The sequence below is a fragment of the Balaenoptera acutorostrata genome, chromosome 13 (genome assembly GCF_949987535.1).
Source record: "Balaenoptera acutorostrata chromosome 13, mBalAcu1.1, whole genome shotgun sequence".
Classification (NCBI taxonomy): domain Eukaryota; kingdom Metazoa; phylum Chordata; class Mammalia; order Artiodactyla; family Balaenopteridae; genus Balaenoptera; species Balaenoptera acutorostrata.
In genome coordinates, this window is record NC_080076.1 from 67,552,998 (window position 1) to 67,571,371 (window position 18,374).

Consider the following 18,374-nt stretch of genomic DNA (forward strand, 5'->3'; position numbering starts at 1 on the left):
CATCGTGGACTGAGGCGTGTGACCAGGAAGGACTTCCCAGCACAATCATTTAATGGGTGTTGTTGGTTTTTTGGATTTTTTAAAAAAAATAATAACTAGCATTTATTGAGCTCTTACAAAGTGCCAGACTATTCTGAGTGCTTTACATCCTCATAACAAATCTATTAGGTAAATACTACTAATTTTTTTTTTTTTGGCCGCATTGCATGGCTTGTGGGATCTCAGTTACCCAACCAGGGATTGAACCTGCGCCTTCGGCAGTGAAAGCCCCGAGTCCTAACCACTGGACTACCAGGGAATTCCCTGTAGTTTTCATTGTAGAAGTCTTTCACCTCCTTGGTTAATTCCTAAGTATTTCTTTTTGATGCTATTCTAAGTGGAATTGTTTTCTTAATTTCCTTTTCAAATTGTTTAGTGTATAGAAATACAACGGATTTTTGTGTGTTGCTTTTGTGTCTTGTTGCTTTGCTAAATTCATTTATTAGTTCTAATACTTTTTTGGTATGAAATCTTTAGGGTTTTCTATATACAGGATGTCATCTACAAACAGATGATTTTACTTCTTTCAAATTGGGATATGATTATTTATTTATTTAATTGCTCTGGCTATAACTTCCAACACTATGTTGAATAGAAGTGCAAAAAGTGGGCATTGAGTCTTTCACCATTAACTATGCATGATGTTAACTGTGGGTTTTTCATATATGGTCTCTGTTATGTAGTTTACTTCTGTTCCGAGTTATGTTGAGTGTTTTTTTAAATCATGAAAGGGTTTTCAATTTTGTGAAATGCTTTTTCTACATCAATTAAGTTGATCATCTGAGATTTTAATGTGGCATATTACATTGATTTTTGTATTTTGGATCATCCTCACATTCTGGGAATGAATCCCACTTGGTCATGGTGTATAATCCTTTTAACATGCTGCTGATTTCAGTTTGCTAGTATTTTGTTGAGGGTATTTGCATCAATATTCAAAGGGATATTGGTCTGTAGTTTTGTTTTCTTGTAGCATCTTTGTCTGGCTTGGGTGTCAGGGTAATGTTGGCCTTACAGAATGAGTTAAGAAGTGCTCCCTCCTCTTCAGTTTTTTGGAAAAATGTGAGAAGAATTGGTGTTAGTTCTTCTTTGACTGTTTGGTAGAATTCGTCAGTGAAACCATCAGGTCCCAGGCTTTTCTTTTTGGGGGGAGCGTTTTGATTACTCCTTCAGTCTCCTTACTAGTTATAGGTCTATTCAGATTTTCTATTTCTCTGTGACTCAGTCTTTTTTTAATAAATTTATTTTATTTATTTATTTTTGGCTGCATTGGGTCTTCATTGCTGTGCGTGGGCTTTCTCTAGTTGCAGTGAGCGGGGGTGTGCGGGCTTCTCATTGCGGTGGATTCTCTTGTTGCGGAGCACGGGCTCTAGGCGTGTGGGTTTCAGTACTTGTGGCACGCAGTCTCAGTAGTTGTGACACACCTTAGTTGCTCCACGGCACGTGGGATCTCCCCTGATCAGGGCTCGAACCCATTTCCCCTGCATTGGCAGGCGGATTCTTAACAACTGCGCCACCAGGGAAGCCCCTGTGACTCAGACTTGATAGGTTTTGTATTTCTAGGTATTTGTCCATTTCATCTAGGGTATCCAATTTGTTGGCGTACAATTATGTTGGTTCGCAACCTCAGGAGTTCCCCGGGTGAAATTTAAAACTGGCCCCTGCTCTCGGAGGGCAAGAAGAGACCAAAGAAAGAAGCAGCCACTCCAGATCGGCAGGTGGCAGTTTTAATAAAAGGACTTACATAGGAAGCTTGTCTTGGGCGGCTGCAAGATGAATAGATCTCTGCCACCTGCCTGTCAGAATTTTAAGAGTTTACACAGTTGCCTTAATGGGGTTCAGTCACTAATACAGTCCAGATGGCCTCAATAACACACCACTCTCTCAAGGCTGCATCACCAATGTCGCTCCTAATGTAGGAACAGTGGGCAGAATGGACATTCCAAGGACACGGAAGAGGGTAAGAGCCTCCAATTGCCCAGGTCCAGCTCACAGCTCATCAGTGCCTTTAAATCCAATCGAATTAGAGAAGAATTCCAGGAATCCTAGAACCAACACAGAAGACTCATCCTTGAGATTCTGTTCCTCTAGAAACAGTTCCAATACCAGAACCTACATCAGTCAGGGTCCACCAAAGAAAGAGAAACAGGGGAATTCCCTGGTGGTCCAGTGGTTAGGACTCTGAGCTTTCACTGCCGAGGGCGCGGGTTCAGTCCCTGGTCAGGGAACTAAGATCCTGCAAGCAGTGAGGCATGGCCAAAAAAAAAAAAAGCAGCAGAAATGGTAGGATACATATTAAGGAATTGATTTCAGTGACTGTGGGGTCTGGATGGACAAGCCTGAAATCTGGAGAGCAGGCTGTCAGGAAGGGCAGACTGGAATGCTCGGGCCTGGGCTGAGGCTGCTGTACACACGTGAATCCCTTCCTCATCCGGGAACCTCAGCCCTCATCCGGGAACCTCAGCCCTGCTCTCGGGGCCTTTTGACGGATTAAATCAGGCCTACCCAGATTATCTAGGATAATCTCACTTGCTTGGTTAACTAGCTATGGGCTTTAATCACATTGACTAAATACCTTCACAGCAACACCCAGATTAGCGTCTGATTGAATAAGTGGAGACTATAGCCAAGATGACTCTTCCAATGACTTTCCCCCTGCCCGCAGCCACCAGGTGCCTCAGTGACTCTGGTCAGCCTCACCTCCCTCTAGCGCATACACTCCCACGCTGACCCTCGAATTGCTGCCAGTCTAAACGGAGAAGCGGAGAAACTCAGGACTGGGGCCTCCCACCTGTGTAACTTCAAACCAGCTTGCACAATGGGTGCCTGGGAATGTCTTTATTTATTTTTTTAAATATTTATTTATTTATTTATTTATTTTGGCTGTGCCAGGTCTTCGTTGTGGCACACGGGATCGTTTTAGTTGCGGCACGCGGGCCTCTTGGTTGCAGCATGCATGTGGGATCTAGTTCCCTGACCAGGGATTGAACCCGGGCCCCCTGCATTGGGAGTCATAGCCACAGGACCACCATGGAAGTCCCTGGGATTGTCTTTAATTCAATTTCTAAAATTCACTTAACAAAGTTTAATCATTTCAAAGTGAACAATTCAGTGGATTTGGTACATTCACAATGTTGTATAGTCATCACCTCTATCCAGTCCCCAAACATTTTCATCACCACAGAAGGAAACCTGGTACTCATTCGACCCTCCCCACCCAGGCACTTTAAAACCAATCTGGGCAGCAGTGCTATCAGGGCATCAAGCAGGGAGAATTTGGACACTAGAGCCTGGAGCCCTGGCTGATCTGCTGTGGGCAGAGGTGCCCTCCTTGGCGGGCAGCGGCTGAAGGCTGCTACTCTTTCACAATCTTGGGGCTGTAGCTGGGTTGGACAGCTTCGGCAAGCTCCCGTGCATACATCTCGTATCTGCCTGTCATCTGAAAGTGAAACACAGACTTTAGAGGTTCCCGTTTCATAAACGCCCTCATTTGCTCGCCACCACCTGCTGCCACTGGAGGGCAGCCATGGGACAGAAATCCTTTAGGAAGGCTGGTTGACAGGACGGTCTCAGAGTATAATATAGAGGCACAACCCCCATGTAACCTTTTGGCAACGATTCTGGGGCTGTGGCGAAGATCACGGGTGCCGGTGATGACTCACACCCCCTAGCCCCTCCTGCTGAAAGACCTCTGTGATCTTCCGCCAGAAGGTGTGGTGGCTCCAAGGCAGGAGGGAGGAGGGCTTGACCTGCTCCCGGTCACGAGCCAGGAGTGGAGTTGCCGAGATTCGCACCCTGGTCCCCTGGCTCTGGAGGCCCATCCATTCCACATGGCATCTCATCGTGGACACAGAGAGGCTGGGAGAGGCTGGGGGTGGGGCCGGAAAGCCCACCCAGGGTGCTCACACCCCAGCATTCCCTCCCTCCCTCCTTTCCAAAGCCTCGACGGGAACTCATGCCCATCACCATAGCTTGGGAAGCCTTCCGCTTTCAAAAAGTTACAAACGAGAAACCATTCTGTTTATTGGTTCCAACTTCTAATTTGTGTGGAATCCTGCATTAATCTAAACTTCTGGAGGAGGAGAGATAGGCCAGGAGACTTTCATGTGGGAAGTGCCTTCTCTGTCCAGTGAGAATCTGGGACTCAGGAAACGTGCCCAAGGACCCACCCTCACATAAACAGGGGAGTCAGGCCTGAAGCCCTTGTCTGGCTGGATCCGAAGTCCTGGTCCCTCCCAGATATGCTGGGCAAAGTCATTCCGTCCTGACAATGAGATGTTCATTTGTGTGTATGATTTTCTTTCTTTTTTTTTTTAAATTTAATTTTTTTTATACAGTATGTTCTTATTAGTTATCTATTTTATACCTATTAGTGTATATATGTCAATCCCAATCTCCCAATTCATCCCACCCCCGCCCCCGCCCACCCCCTGCCGCTTTCCCACCTTGGTGTGCATACGTTTGTTCTCTACATCTGATGATTTTCTTATAAGTGGGTGCAGAGTTGGTGGAAATACTGCTAGACACTAACACAGCAAACTCCATCTGTGTCCTTGATGAGATGCCGTATTTTGGGGGGTTCCCAGGCTGCAAGCACCCTATCCCGGGAGGTGGGCACTTACACTCCGTGGTGTCACAGGGTATTGGTCTCCAAGGCCACCTGGGGCCTTCGAGTTCAGCCTCTTGTTTTACAAATGGGAGTACTAAGGCCGGGAGCAGAAGGGGCTTGCAAAGCAGTGGCAGAGCCAGGCCTGGATCCCATTTCTCCGCTTGACCCACTTCCCTCCATTGTCAAGGCCTAGACTTGGGGCCTGGCCACAGGCAGAGCCAGACATGCACGTTTACCTTGTGATAAGTGCAAATGCCTGGAAAGGAAAAAAGGATTAGCGAGGCCAATCCACTCTATTCTCTGGACAAATGAAATTGAGATTAATTTGCTTGAAAGCGCCCAGAATCTAAATCAGATGAGCAGAGAATTTATTGAGGCCTGCTGCCTGGGCATCGTTTGACCCAGTGGTTCCTCCCCTGAGCACCGGCCCTGGCCTTCAAGGAGGCAGACACTGGGCCTTCCGCTCAACTCGTAGCCTCATGCGGCTGTCCCTGAGGCCCCCAGCAGCCGCGGTTCCCAGGGCTGGGGGCAGGACGGGCCCACACGGAGGAGCAGGGGACTCAGGACCCACCTTGAAGCCCCAGATGTCATTCACCTGCCGGCAGAGGTTGAGGTCGAGCTCGGTGACCAGCAGCCCATCCCGGTTGCGGGAGAGCCCGGGGGTGCGGCTACCATCAGGGGCCGCCACGTAGCTTGAGCCATAAAAGTAGCCGAAGTCCCGGTGAGCTGTGAAGGAGCAAAGGCAAGGCCCCCGTGAGCTCAGGCAGACATGGGTGGACTCTGCAGGGGGATGGGTGCACCAAGAGACTCCCAGGACAAAGGGTCCCCACCTCCCTCCCCAGTGGTGGCCAAGGTCCCAAGGACCTGCCTCCCTCCTTGGGCCTGGAGGCCCAGCAAGTGGCTGCATGTCACCCTCAGCGCCCTCACCTCTGCCCCGGGAACCTTTTACAGGTCACCCTAGTAGAGGTATTGGCCTCCAGCTCCAGCATCAGCCACCATAGCCCAAGGGAGTTGCATGGTTCTGCAGGGCTTCCTGTGGTGGCCCCGCACGGTGAGCTGGTGGCTCTGCCCTCGCCAGCCGTGCCAGCTCTGTCACCCTACCCTCCCTCCACGCCTCAGTCCCCTCACCAGTAAAGCAGGGTAACAGCCACCCTGAAGGTGCGTAGGGAGCATGTGGGCGCAGTGCAGGGCCCAGCTGGCCTCACTTTCCTGCAGGGAGCTAAGTGGGACCAGAGACTCAGGAGGTCTCCAAGGCCTCACGTTGGGGGGGATGTGGAGCCCTTTCAGGAAATGCTCTTCTGGGAGACAGACCCCCTCAGCCCCCTCTGCTTCCCAGGGCGGGAACCATGAGCGAGTTCAGACACTTCCTTGGTGAGGGGGCAGCCCCCCTCCCACATTCCAGGCCAGAGAAGTGAGGCGGGTTGTCGGGGGGGGGTGGGGGGGGAGTGGCAGATTCCTAGCAGAGGTGAGGTGAGACCTGCCCTCAGATCAGAACAAGCTGTGGATTCTAGGAACCCAAGGCAGCCATGCTGGGCTCTGGGGCATTTGTACAGCTGGGGAGTGAGGGGTGTGGAGGAGGACAAAGGGAGGGGGGAGTGAGGTCTGCGGGGTGGATGATGCACCCCTATTTCAGGGCGCTCACAAAGGGCTCCCCCACACCTCAGTCCATCTTCACCCCAGTCCCGGGGGAGGGATGGAGTCTGATCCGATCTCTACTCCATCCTCATCCAGGGAATGAGGTGGTCACAGGGCCAGGACTGCCGATCCATATGGGGACACAGCTGTGCAGACACAGTCTGTGGGGTAGACCCTGCCCAGAAGTGGCAGATGGGGAAGAAACAGTGAGGCCCACCCCTCATATGCAGTCCCACGGAAAGTCACGGGACATACCTTTCTTGCCATCCCCAGAGGTGAACTCGTTCGGAAAGAACTCCTGGGAAATAAAACCAAGGTAAGACACACCTATAGGGGGCGCTGCTGGGTTGTTCATCAACGTCAGGCTGGGGTGAGGGAGTTAGGAGTTAAAGTGATGTGGACCAGCCTGAACTTAACCGTCCCTGCTGAGTCCCAGCCCCAGGCCAGCAGGCAGCCAGCGGGGCATCTGACCAGCCAGGGGAAGACCCGGATTTTGCCATCTGCTGGGAGAAGGGAAAGTCATTGAAGAGAGTGGTTCCCAGGGCCGTGGAGGGCGTCTGAGGCTCGCCTGCTGGAGTCATAAAGCCCAGCCTGGGGTCTGCAAAGGCAGCAGGGGTGGGTGTCTGCTCGTGGCTCTCAATATCTTCCAGAAGCCTAATGGAAACTGCGTGTCCAGCAGGGACAGGGATACGCGGGCTAATTAAAACACTGAGTTTCTTTACGTTGTCAGAAATTAGACCGACTTAGTGTTCTCTCAGACTGATCAGATGCTCTGATTAGAGTTTGACATCTGATTCGTAAGAATGAGGAAGAGGATTTGTTTTGCAATAAATACATGGTGTTTGTAGTCAGAATCCTTTGGTGCGTGAGGTCAAGGGTGGGTGGAGAGAAATTGGGTACTTGGCAGTACTGAGGTGAGAGCCTTTCAAAATGGTTTCAGCTAAAGACAAAACAGACAAAAACAGGGGAGGGACAGTGTTTTCTTTCAAAGTGACAGAAGCCAGTCTGCCCCCTGCTGGGACCCTAGCATGTGGGGCGTGCGTGCATGCAGAGAGGAGGTGTAACACCAGGTGTCCCCAGCAGGGCCACAGCAACAGCAGTTCTTTCCCTTGTGGCTTTTGCTGCTCTGAAGAGGCTGGGCCCCGCTGGCAGGCAGGTTTCGCAGCAGCTGCAGGAGGGCTCCCTGGAGGCCAGGCCTCGGGCACTTACCTCGCCTACCCGGTTGATGGCGCAGGTGAAGCAGTGATTGGCGATGGCTGCGTTTCTGGCCTCGATTGGCCACAGGGACTCACTGTGAGAGCGGAAGGAGAGGAACCAGGTTGCCGACTTCCCAGCCAGGCTCAGAGGATGCTCGGCCCCGAGCTGCAGCCCAGGTGCCAGCCTTCTAGGCCTGTGGTGGGGATGGCCAGGGAGACTCACTGCGTCCGTGGGTGACCCCAAACCCACAAACAGGCCAGCTCATCCCCGGCTCAAGCCATAGCGGCCTTTTGGAGAGGGCCCAACGCAGCAGAAGCAGCCCTGGATCAAAGCCTCACCCTGACTCAGTTTCCTTTTCTGAAACATCCTCAGAGACCATGCAGATGAAGCTTCTGGGGGCGGGGTGGGGGTGGGAGGCTGTGTGGCAGGAACCCCTTAACCGCTGCTTCTCACTCGTTCCCTCCTCCCAGGTGGGGGTCAGGAACCCACTTCCCAGGCTGGTAAATGTCAGAAGGGAGCTGGGGCCCTGGTGGCTTGTGTGTAGCATGTCCCCCAATCCCTACCCTGCTGTGCTGCCTTGCAAAGCAATCTCTACAGGGGGAGATTTCAGGCCTAGCAAACAGAGTACACCTGAAAGGAATTTAGGCTGTAGGTGGACATCGCCTCCCCTGTGCTGGCTCCCATTTCCCAGTGCCCCCCCATCTCCCTCTTCTGAACCCTGAGTCTCGCAGCCGAGGCCCCCTGGTTCTCCTACGGGCCCGGGAAGGAGTCATTCCACAGGCACAGCTGAGCTGCAGGCCTCCCTCAGTCCAGCACCTGCCAAGGGGGGACGGGGTGGGAAACTTCGCTCCAACCAGACACCCTGTCCTTCCCCAGCCCACCAAAGAAAATGTGCCACAGGATTCAATGGGCCTCCTTGTCACTAATTATCTGTCTGAGGAGCAAGGTGATTAGGATTCTGAACTGACAGATGTAATGCCCACTTAGAAACGCTGAGTGACTGGGAGCGGGATGCCCTGGAATCTTCCTTCCTGTCAGCATGCACCTGGTTTAAACCAGAGAGTAGGTGGAAGGGGTGGGTGGGTGCTTGTCACAAGCCTAATTCTCAGGAGCATTCACGAGTCTGGAAGAAAAAAAATCACAGGCTTGATTGAGGGGACTCATTTTGCCGCTTTTCTCCCCCCTCCAGCTGCTAAGCCGAGCTGACAAAACTTTTAAGAAAGGATTTTTACAGAAACACCCGTCAATGACATTTTCGGGAATTAAACAGACAGTGGCAGAGCGAGTGCCATAAAACATCGTTCTTGCAGTTCTCCAGGGAGGGTGCGGAGTGCAGGACTCAAACCCACAGCTGGCAATAAAACGGAGGCTCTCAAAACAAGCAACGGAAAGGAAGCCGGAGGTTCGTGAGAGCGGGGGCGTGCGGGAATCGTGGAGAGCCCGGCGGGGGTATGGGGACATCTGCCACTTTCCCAGCGCGGTGTACACAAGCCCCTAAAAATAATCACAGTGGGAAGGGGAAGGCATCGAGGGGTGGGGATGGCGGCTTTCCTATTAACACACATACATGGTAGAAATCCTGGACCACACGGCTGCAGTTTGTCAGGATGACTCAGTTCATCAAAAAGCACTTTGCTTCCATTGGGTGCTTGGAACTGTGGGACCCACAAATGAGGATACCCTTCCAATCTGTGCATGTGCACGTGTGTGTGTGTGTGTGTGTGTGTGTGTGTGTGTGTGTGTCTGTGTCTGGGGGGCTCTGATACAGGAGGTGGGAGATGCTGGAGAAGGGGATGGATGCTTCCAGAAGCTGTGAGCCGATGCTTGTGCGCAGCTGGGGGGGATCTGCCTGGCATCGTGCTTGCCATCAATTCTACAAATAATCATTCAGTATTTTAAGAAACTTAGAGTTGCACCATCCTAGTGAACCACCTGTTGTAATTTTCCCACACTCTACGACCATCCTCAGTCTTTGCAGAGTTCTGATCCCAGCCTGGAAACACCTTTTTGCTCACAGGCTTTCATCATGATGCTGCAGTACCTCCATGAAGATTTGTTTTAGTGGCTGTACGATAACCCATGGAAGAGACGGGCTGGCATTGACCTGACTCTGACCTCTCTCTCCCTTCCAGCTTTTCTTGTAATCAATCATGCTGCCATGAGCATCTTCAGGCAGGCAGCCTTCCCCTCCTCTCTCAGATGCGTCCTCAGGCTAAGGTTCTCAGACTATAATTATCTGGTCAAGGTGTGGACACTGTGGGAACTTGTGAGACATACTGCTTCTGAAAGACCTGTCAGAGTTTTAACTGCCAGCAGAACCACATCCTTGGAGGGCACCAGTTGGACCACTGTTGGCCAAGGAAGGAAGATCGATAACTTTTAATAAGCCGAGGACACGTGTGTATTACATTGAGGTGCTTCTGTTTTCTTAACTGGGGCTGATAAAAGCCTGGGGGCGCTTGGTTGGAGAGGTGACCATCTGATTCCAGGACACAGCTGTGCCCAGCCCGGCCTGACAGCAGCTGTACCCGGTGGGGCACTGGCTTCAGGATCCTCCAGGGACCCCTCTGGGGAGCTGGAGCTTGCTGGATGTCTTACACATGGCCGGCAGGAGGGGCTGCTCTAGGACCCAGAGGTTCTTCCCAGGCTTGGTGGCCCGACGACCAGGAATCACCCTTTGTCGCAACTGCCAACAGACATTGTCATAGTGGCCACGCTGCCAGGAGGCCCCCAGAGATTCTCTGAGGGGAGATCCAAGACTCGAGTGTCCCTTCTGCCTGACGGTGCCCCCCCTAGACTCAGACAAGATGGGGTGCATGGATGGGGTGGCAGGTCTGGGGTAGCAGAGGGGGGTCTGCGTTCTGTGAGGGACCTGCTGTGCAGATCAGATCACAGAGGGAAGTTAACGCTGTGGAGGGGGCATCACGCTCAAGAGAAAGGCAAAGTGAATGTCACATCCTGACTTTTAGAGGAAATCCGACTGAAATTTCATGGAGAGAGAGGACAAGAATGACAGGGGTGGGCTGACAGGGAACTCAAGGCTGCCCCCCAGAACTCCCCCAGCTGACCCCACGTGGGGACCGGGACTCCCCCTCCCGGCCCTGCCCCGATGACAGAGAGTGAAAGCCAGCACCTCCCGACCCAGGAATGCTGCTTTGGAGGAAGTGAGCTGGGGAGAGAGATATTTGCACACAAATTCCTAGAGCTTTGGTACTTGTTGATGATGCAAAGCTGGAAACCACCCAGAAGCTCAGCCGTTGGGGAGAGAGAAGCAGCGGAAGTGCAGTCGTGCTGGGTCATCTCAGCTGCCTGCTCTTATTCAGTGAGGGGCCCGGGGCTTGCCCAGGAGCTCAGGGCTGCCAGGCCCACCCTCTACCCTGGTCACAACAGCTTTATCTACTCAGGGGTGAGGGTAACACCCAAACACGGGTTCTGTGTTATCAGAAGGAAACACTTGGTTGGCTAAAAACAGGTTTCAGAGCCACCTGACTGATGTCTTAAGGACCCTCTCAGCTCCGACCCATCGTCTGCCCCTTCTCTCGTCCGGGTGTCTGCTCTCCGTGCTCCAGACTCTGCAGACAGGAGACTTAGGACTCCTCATTCGTCACCCCACCTCCCAACCCCCCAGGAGCACAGCTGTGACAGGAGGGGGAGCTGAAGCTGGCCAGGTACCTCTGATGCTCCAGACCCCTTAGAAGGGGAGCTTTTCTGAATCCTGTCAGCGATGGGGGAGATTATTATTACCTGAGACACCATCGTAGCCAAGGATAGTATTTTACAGTACAGCACAGCTCTTTAGGAGGGATCGTAATTGACACTTGGAGAATTTTTTCACGGAAAAGTTGGCACCATCCCAGGGTTCAGACAACCTGGTGGTCGCACCTGCCTGCTGTTTCCCAAACCTGCCTCCGCGCCCTGCAGCCTGCCCCCAGAAACCTCCCAAGTCCCTTGTGCCAAGTGACCTGAGTGCTCCGATGGTGGCCGAGGGGTTGAAGATGACCTCAGCACCGTTGATGCTATACATGAGCCAGTTGAGGGGGTGGTGCCGCCCGTAGCAAATGTTCACGGCGATCCTCCCGAACTGAGTCTGGAACACGGGGTGGCCCAGGTTTCCCTCCATGTAGTATGTGGACTGGAAGACAAAGGGTCATGTATGGATGCCTCTGAGCTGCCAAGTTTCCCTTTCCTTAGACTTGACAGAAAATGAAATGTCACCCATGCTCCAAAAGGGATGCTCCTGCTATGACTCTACTTTAAGTTCCAAAATTTCAATCCACTTAAAAAAAAACCCAAAATCTGAAAACCCAGACACAATAACAGCAAGCTGACCCAAGGGGAAATCACCGTGGCTTGAGCACTTACCCACAATTTCTTTTGTGGCATGTTAAAAAGTCCCCAAAGCAACTTCCCACAGTATTTCAAAGATAAACTTGGTGAGGTTTCAATCATGGTACAACTAGAGGCTGAGGTGTGTGGTCAGTGTTAACACAAGTTGGTCAATGTCCTCACCAACCACCTGTTCCCATCGGAAGGTTAGAGCTGAAGGGACGGGGGCTCGTCCACAGCAGCTCTCACCCTGCTTGGGGGGCACACCGTAGCCCAGTGGACACAGGACCTGCCCGGCTAACGAAGGCCAATATGAGACTAGAATCCCACTCTGAAAGTGCTCTTCTCCACATAGCTCCCTGGGCACCCTGCCTGGGGTCAAGGACGTGCCTGCACAGCAGGCAGGTGGGACACAGTCCTGCCAACCCTGCCTCTCCGCCTGCCCCCTTGGGGTGCTGGTCAGGGTCTCACACAGATCTGCTTCCTGCCTTTTGCCTCCTCCCATTAATTTCAAAATTCGTCAGTCGGGCAGCAACCAGGATGTGCACACAGGGTGGACGCCGGAGCAGATCCTGGTGCGTTGAGACAAGCCCGTCACTATCCGTGGGGAGCTAAAGATTAATCCCAGGGTAAACAGGTGAGGGGCACGTCTTCCCGCCCTCGCCTCCAGCTGTCACTGGGGAATGCTGGCTTCTTCTTTCTCCCCAGAGGGCCTTGGCTAGCTCTGCACATCCTTTCTCATCTGCCTGACCAGCCTGAGAGTGGCTGGGACCCCCAAAATCAGGCAGGGCGGCGAAGGATGGGGATATCACATCCTGAACAACTGTACTTACTGCAGATCAAGTTCAGACTTCATATCTTAGGCATTAGGTGGAGTTCATTTCCCTCCTTCAAACATCCACCTCCCTCCACCTACACACCCATGATGGGCATTAACTGATCAGAACAGCTCCCCTGACTTACAGCCTGATTACAGGCACCAAGCCCCAGCTAACACACCTGTGCACAGACACACATTCCTCGCTGTCACCCGACACGTGGACGTGGCTGACTCAGACCCCACGGGAGCCATGGACAAGGACCTCTCCCCACCAAACAAGAACTAGACTGTGATGGACGAGGAGCTCAGGGCCTGAAAGGGGCCACGGGAATCATTTCACGCTTGTGCACTATTGATTTTGGTTTTAATTTGTATACGAATTACTTCAAAGAAAAATCCCAGGAAGCCAAATCAGGTTATATTTAAAAAAAAATAGCCCTCTGCACTAAAGGCGTTTGGGACTCACTGGGAATCCCACTGCATCCCATCCACCTGTGTGAGGCAGTGCAGTGCAGGGAGGCCCCCAGCGCTGCTGCCACACTGTGCTACAGCTGTGCTGGTCATCCAAGGGGCAGCTCACCTCATTGAAGTCGCCCACTCTGGGGATGTGGTTTTTCCTCGTCTTGCCCAGGATGGCTCCAGAGTTGGAGATCACCACGGCTGTGTTCCACAAGATGTCCCCATGTTCCGTGTCTCGCTCCAGGATGGGGGACACCACCACCATGTCATGCTTCCTCGCCAGCTGGAAAAATGAGTACAGCACAGTCTTATTTTCAAGTCAAGTGTCATAACATTTTTATGAAGAATCTAATGGTCCTCTTAGATAGTTAGACGGGGTTCTGAGCTCTCCCTGCATCTGTTCTTTGAAGACTAAATGCCAGCGTTGTCCTGACGCCCAAGCTTAGCTAAATAGGAACCAGCATCGTCCTTGTGCAGTGTTGGTGGGAGTGTAAAAACGGTGCAGCTGCTGTGGAAAACAGTATGGCGATTCCTCAAAAATTAAAAACAGAACTACCGTATGACCCCATAATGCCACTTCTGGGTATATACCCAAAATAACTGAAATTAGTCTTTTTTCTCTTTCTGATACAAGTGAGAATAATAACTATTTATTCATTCACTTTACCATTTACTATATGCCACGTTTGTGCTAATAGGTGAAATGCATTTTCTATTCTTTTTTTTTTTTTTTTAAGACATCAATTGTACTTGAACATTTGTTACTTTCTTTTTTTTTTTAATGAATTAATTTATTTATTTATTTTTGGCTGTGTTGGGTCTTCGTTTCTGTGCGAGGGCTTTCTCTAGTTGTGGCAAGCGGGGGCCACTCTTCATCGCGGTGCGCAGGCCCCCCACTATCGCGGCTTCTCTTGTTGCGGAGCTCAGGCTCCAGACGCGCAGGCTCAGTAGTTGTGGCTCACGGGCCTAGTTGCTCCGTGGCATGTGGGATCTTCCCAGACCAGGGCTCGAACCCGTGTCCCCTGCATTAGCAGGCAGACTCTCAACCACTGCGCCACCAGGGAAGCCCCCATTCTCTATTCTTAAGCGGTCTAAACTTAAATAATTCTAGTCAGAATTAAATCACTTGAAATTTCAATTAGCCTAGCAACCCTAATGAGAGGGTGTATGGGTTATACCAGGATTTCTGAAATATTGAAAATAGCCCTGGGGACCTTTTTAGTGTGGATAAGGCTGATTTCCTAATTCTAAAGGGTGCCCAGAGAGCTAAGTCTATTGTTTTCCAACCCTGTGAGCCCTATACAAAGATCACAGACCCTACAGTACAAATAAAATAAAAGCAAGACTTAATGCCACTTCCCATAGACCTTCAGATCCAGAGGCAATAACAAGGCAAAACAAAAAAGAAGGTAACAAGCGTTGACAAGGGTGTGGGGAAACAGGAACCTTCTTAAACCGCCAGCGGGAATGTAAATGATGCCGCATTCCTGGCGGAGTTAAACACAGTTACCATAGGACCAGCAACCGTGCAGGAAAGTAGATTTTCACACCCATGTTCTGAGCAGCACTATTCACGACAGCCAAAAGGTGGAAACAACACAAGCATCTAAATAAATCGTGGTGTATATATGCAATGGAGTATTATTCAGCCTTAAAAAGGAAGGAAATCCTGGCCTATGGATGACATGGCTGTCATCCCTGACATGGATGAACCTGACGACGTTATGCCAAGTGAAATCAGCCAGGTGCAAGAGGACAAACACTGCAGGAGTGTACTCATGTGAGGCATCTAAGCTAGGCAAATTCACAGAAACAAAGTGGAACGTCAGGCACCAGCAGCTGGGGGTGGAGGGGGTTGTTCCATGGGTGGAGGGTTTCAGATTTACAAGATGACAGAGTTCTAGAGGTTTGCTTCACAACACTGTGAAGATACTTAACATGACTGACCTGTACACTTAAAAATGGTTAAGATGATTAATTTTATGTTATGTGTTTCTTACCATAATAACAAAGAAAAAAGGGATTTCCCTGGCGGTCCAGTGGTTAAGACTCTGCGCTTCCATGGCAGGGGGTGTGGGTTTGATCCCTGGTTGGGGAACTAGGATCCCACATGCCACATGGCACAGCCAAAATAAATAAATAAAATAAAATAAAATAAATCATATGTTTCATCTATACAAAAAAATCCCAGAAAGAAAACCAAACATAACTCTTGACACCAAATTCCTTTTGTCTCAAATAAGAAGTTCAGGATCTGGTGACCAGGATGAGCAGCCCCAGCTGGTCATTTGTCATCAGCTCTTACCAGCCCGTTGCTACTTCTGACCTTAATGACAGAACAGAGGGATGGCACGGCGGGCAGAAGGGGATGCTACGAGCACGTGGGGGCAGCTGTGGTCCCGGGGCCCTCGATGCAGACAGGGGTCCCCTGGGACCAGCTCATCCCCATCCTCCCTTTGCTCTTCCTTCCTCCCACCCTGGTTCAGGCACGCCGTCTGCAATCACTTCCTGCCTCGTAGCACAGAATCAACAATCTGGTGGCTGAGAGAATTTTCCCTACAGCCTGAGAACAGGGATGTTTGGAATCACAACTCAGTATTGATAGAATCACTATGATTACAGTTCTGCTCCAAAAGCCCTTAAGTATATGTAGAAAGTCTGAAATGCGACATTGGAGAAATGAAAGGAGTTATTTTTTTCGAGGTGAGAATAAGCATAAGTCACCATTCGTAACCTCTTGGAATGTCATTGGGGTTTTCTGGATGAGCGCTTTATTAAGATACAATTCACGGAGCATAAAGTCCATTCTTTCAAAGTGTGCCATTCAGTGGTTTTCAGTACATTCAGAGTTGTGCAACCAACACCACAAACTAATTTTAGAACATTTTCAACACCCCAAGTGGAAACCCTGTCCCCATGAGCAGTCACTCCCCATCCCCTCTCCCCGCCCAGCCCCTGGCAACCACTAATCTGCTTTCTGCCTCCAAGCATTTGCCTATCCGGGACATTTCATATAAATGGGATCATAGAACATGTATTATGAGGTTTTAATAAAGAAAAAGGAAGCCCAGTTTCTACACTGATGAGACGGGCCATGCAGAGATGCTTCCATAACTCAGGTGAACAGCAAGTGGGGTAGCAGAGCTCTGGACACAGACTCAAACTTGACCTCAGTCCCCGAGTGCCAGCGCCGCACTTGCCAGCTGCAGACCCTACTACGGGAGTCATCTCCAGGACCCCCTCCATGGGCTGCAGCCCCCTCACTTAAAAAGCCATTAAGGCCCTTCTGGCTCTGAAACTCTGATTTTTTTTTTTTTTTTTTAATGACGATCTTGAATCAGATGCGTATGTTTGATTGATTGATTGATTGATTGATTTTGGCTGTGTTGGGTCTTCGTTTCTGTGCGAGGGCTTTCTCCAGTTGTGGCAAGCGGGGGCCACTCTTCATCGCGATGCGCGGGCCTCTCTCGTTGCGGAGCACAGGCTCCAGACGCGCAGGCTCAGCAGTTGTGGCTCACGGGCCCAGCCGCTCTGCGGCATGTGGGATCTTCCCAGGCCAGGGCTCGAACCCGTGTCCCCTGCATTAGCAGGCAGATTCTCAACCACTGCGCCACCAGGGAAGCCCTGAAACTCTGATTTTAAGTGGAAGTACACTAGGGACTTCCCTGGTGGTGCAGTGGTTAAGAATCCGCTTGCCAGTGCAGGGGACATGGGTTCGAGCCCTGGTCTGGGAAGATCCCACATGCCACAGAGCAACTAAGCCTGTGTGCCACAACTACTGAGCCTGCGCTCTAGAGCCCACGAGCCACAACTACTGAAGCCCAGGTTCCTAGAGCCCGTCCTCCGCAACAAGAGAAGCCACCGCAATGAGAAGCCTGTGCACCGCAACAAAGAGTAGCCCCCGCTCGCCACAACTAGAAAAATTCTGCGCGCAGCAACGAAGACCCAACACTGCCAAAAATAAATAAATAAATACATAAATAAACTTATTAAAAAAAAAAAGAAAATACACTAAAAAAAGGGGGGGTAGGGGCAGTAAATAGTCTTATCTATTCTTACCTGGCAAAGCAAGAGCCAAATGGGCGCGTTTTCCACGGAGAAGGGCCACCTCTGGCAGCTGCGGCCTCTCTTTGTGACCTGCCCGTGTTTGGCCGCTGCCAGAGGTTAGCTAACAGTTAAAGGTAGGTTAACATCCTACCTCTTGACAGAACTTCGTGGTGGGCCCGTCCTCTGCTGACTCGGCAAATTCCGTCCATGGAAGCTTCTCTCTCGTACAGAAAGCAAAGGGCATAGCTGTGGAGAGGAGAAAGGTCAGAATCACATCCAAGCTCATGGCCTCTGAGGGGGGTCCTTGGCCTGGTGGGGGAGGGTTTCCACAGGAGACCCCAGCCCCAAGAGCCTTGGCCTGCCTTCTGAGGCCCATCCCTGGCTGTGGGGACACCTCCCCTTTAGGCTTCATGGCAGAATAAGAGGTGAGGCCAAATGTCCTTCCTATGGTCTTAAAAACACTTGCAGCAGAAATCTGAACAGATACTTGCACACCCACGTTCACAGCAGCATGATTCACAACAGCCAAAAGATGGCAATGACCCAAGTGTCCATCAGTGGACAAATGGATTAACAAAATGTGGTCCATCCATTAGATGGAATATTATTCAGCCTTCAAAAGGAAGGAAAGTTTGACACTTGCTACAACATGGGTGAACCTTGAAGACGTTATGCGCATTGAAATAAGCCAGACACAGAAGGACAAGTGCTATATGGTTCCACTTACATGGGGGACTTAGGATAGGCATGTTCACAGAGACAGAAAGTAGATGGTGGGTGCCAGGGGCTGGGGGAGGGGAGAATGGGGAGATGTTGTTTAAGGGGGACAGAGTGTCAGTTTGGGAAGATGCAAAGGTTCTGGAGATGGATGGTGGCGATGGTTACACAATAATGTGAATGTACTTAATGCTACAGAACTGTGCACTTGAAAACGGTTAAAATGGTAAATTTTACGTTATGTCTATTTTACCACAATTTTAACAATACATATATATGTTAAAAATTTTTTGCAAAAGGTACAGCCAGAAACTGTTCCCAACCAGCAGATCCCGAGCTGCTGGCCAATCTGCTGGTTGGTTAAGAGCACAACCAAGGCTCCTTGGGGACAGCGTCAGAGGGCCACCAAGGATGGCGCTGGGACCCTCACACGTCACCATAGGAATGTTCATCCTCCCAGGGACTGAGGCTTGCTCAGGAACAAGAAAAGCCATTCATTTAATGACCCCATCAGAAGTTTGGGAA

At 50.9% G+C, this 18,374-nt stretch overlaps 1 protein-coding gene across 3 annotated transcripts in view; it reads right to left on the bottom strand.

Annotated features, from left to right (window-relative positions):
• UPB1 (beta-ureidopropionase 1) overlaps positions 1-18,374 on the bottom strand; it is a 33,194-nt gene that overhangs the window by 1,637 nt on the left and 13,183 nt on the right. Inside the window, exons 4-10 of one of the 3 annotated variants that reach the window (XM_007196327.2) lie at positions 17,284-17,378; positions 13,207-13,368; positions 11,443-11,612; positions 7,493-7,574; positions 6,539-6,581; positions 5,220-5,374; positions 1,745-2,084 (exon numbers count right to left, since the gene is read on the bottom strand). In XM_007196327.2, the coding sequence (XP_007196389.1) occupies positions 1,950-2,084; positions 5,220-5,374; positions 6,539-6,581; positions 7,493-7,574; positions 11,443-11,612; positions 13,207-13,368; positions 17,284-17,378 (842 nt within the window). In that variant the 3' untranslated portion in view covers positions 1,745-1,949. Of the gene's footprint in view, positions 1-1,744; positions 2,085-2,896; positions 3,479-5,219; positions 5,375-6,538; positions 6,582-7,492; positions 7,575-11,442; positions 11,613-13,206; positions 13,369-17,283; positions 17,379-18,374 lie in introns of those variants that run through there. The other 2 variants (XM_007196328.2, XM_028162397.1) reach the window with 2 other exon arrangements.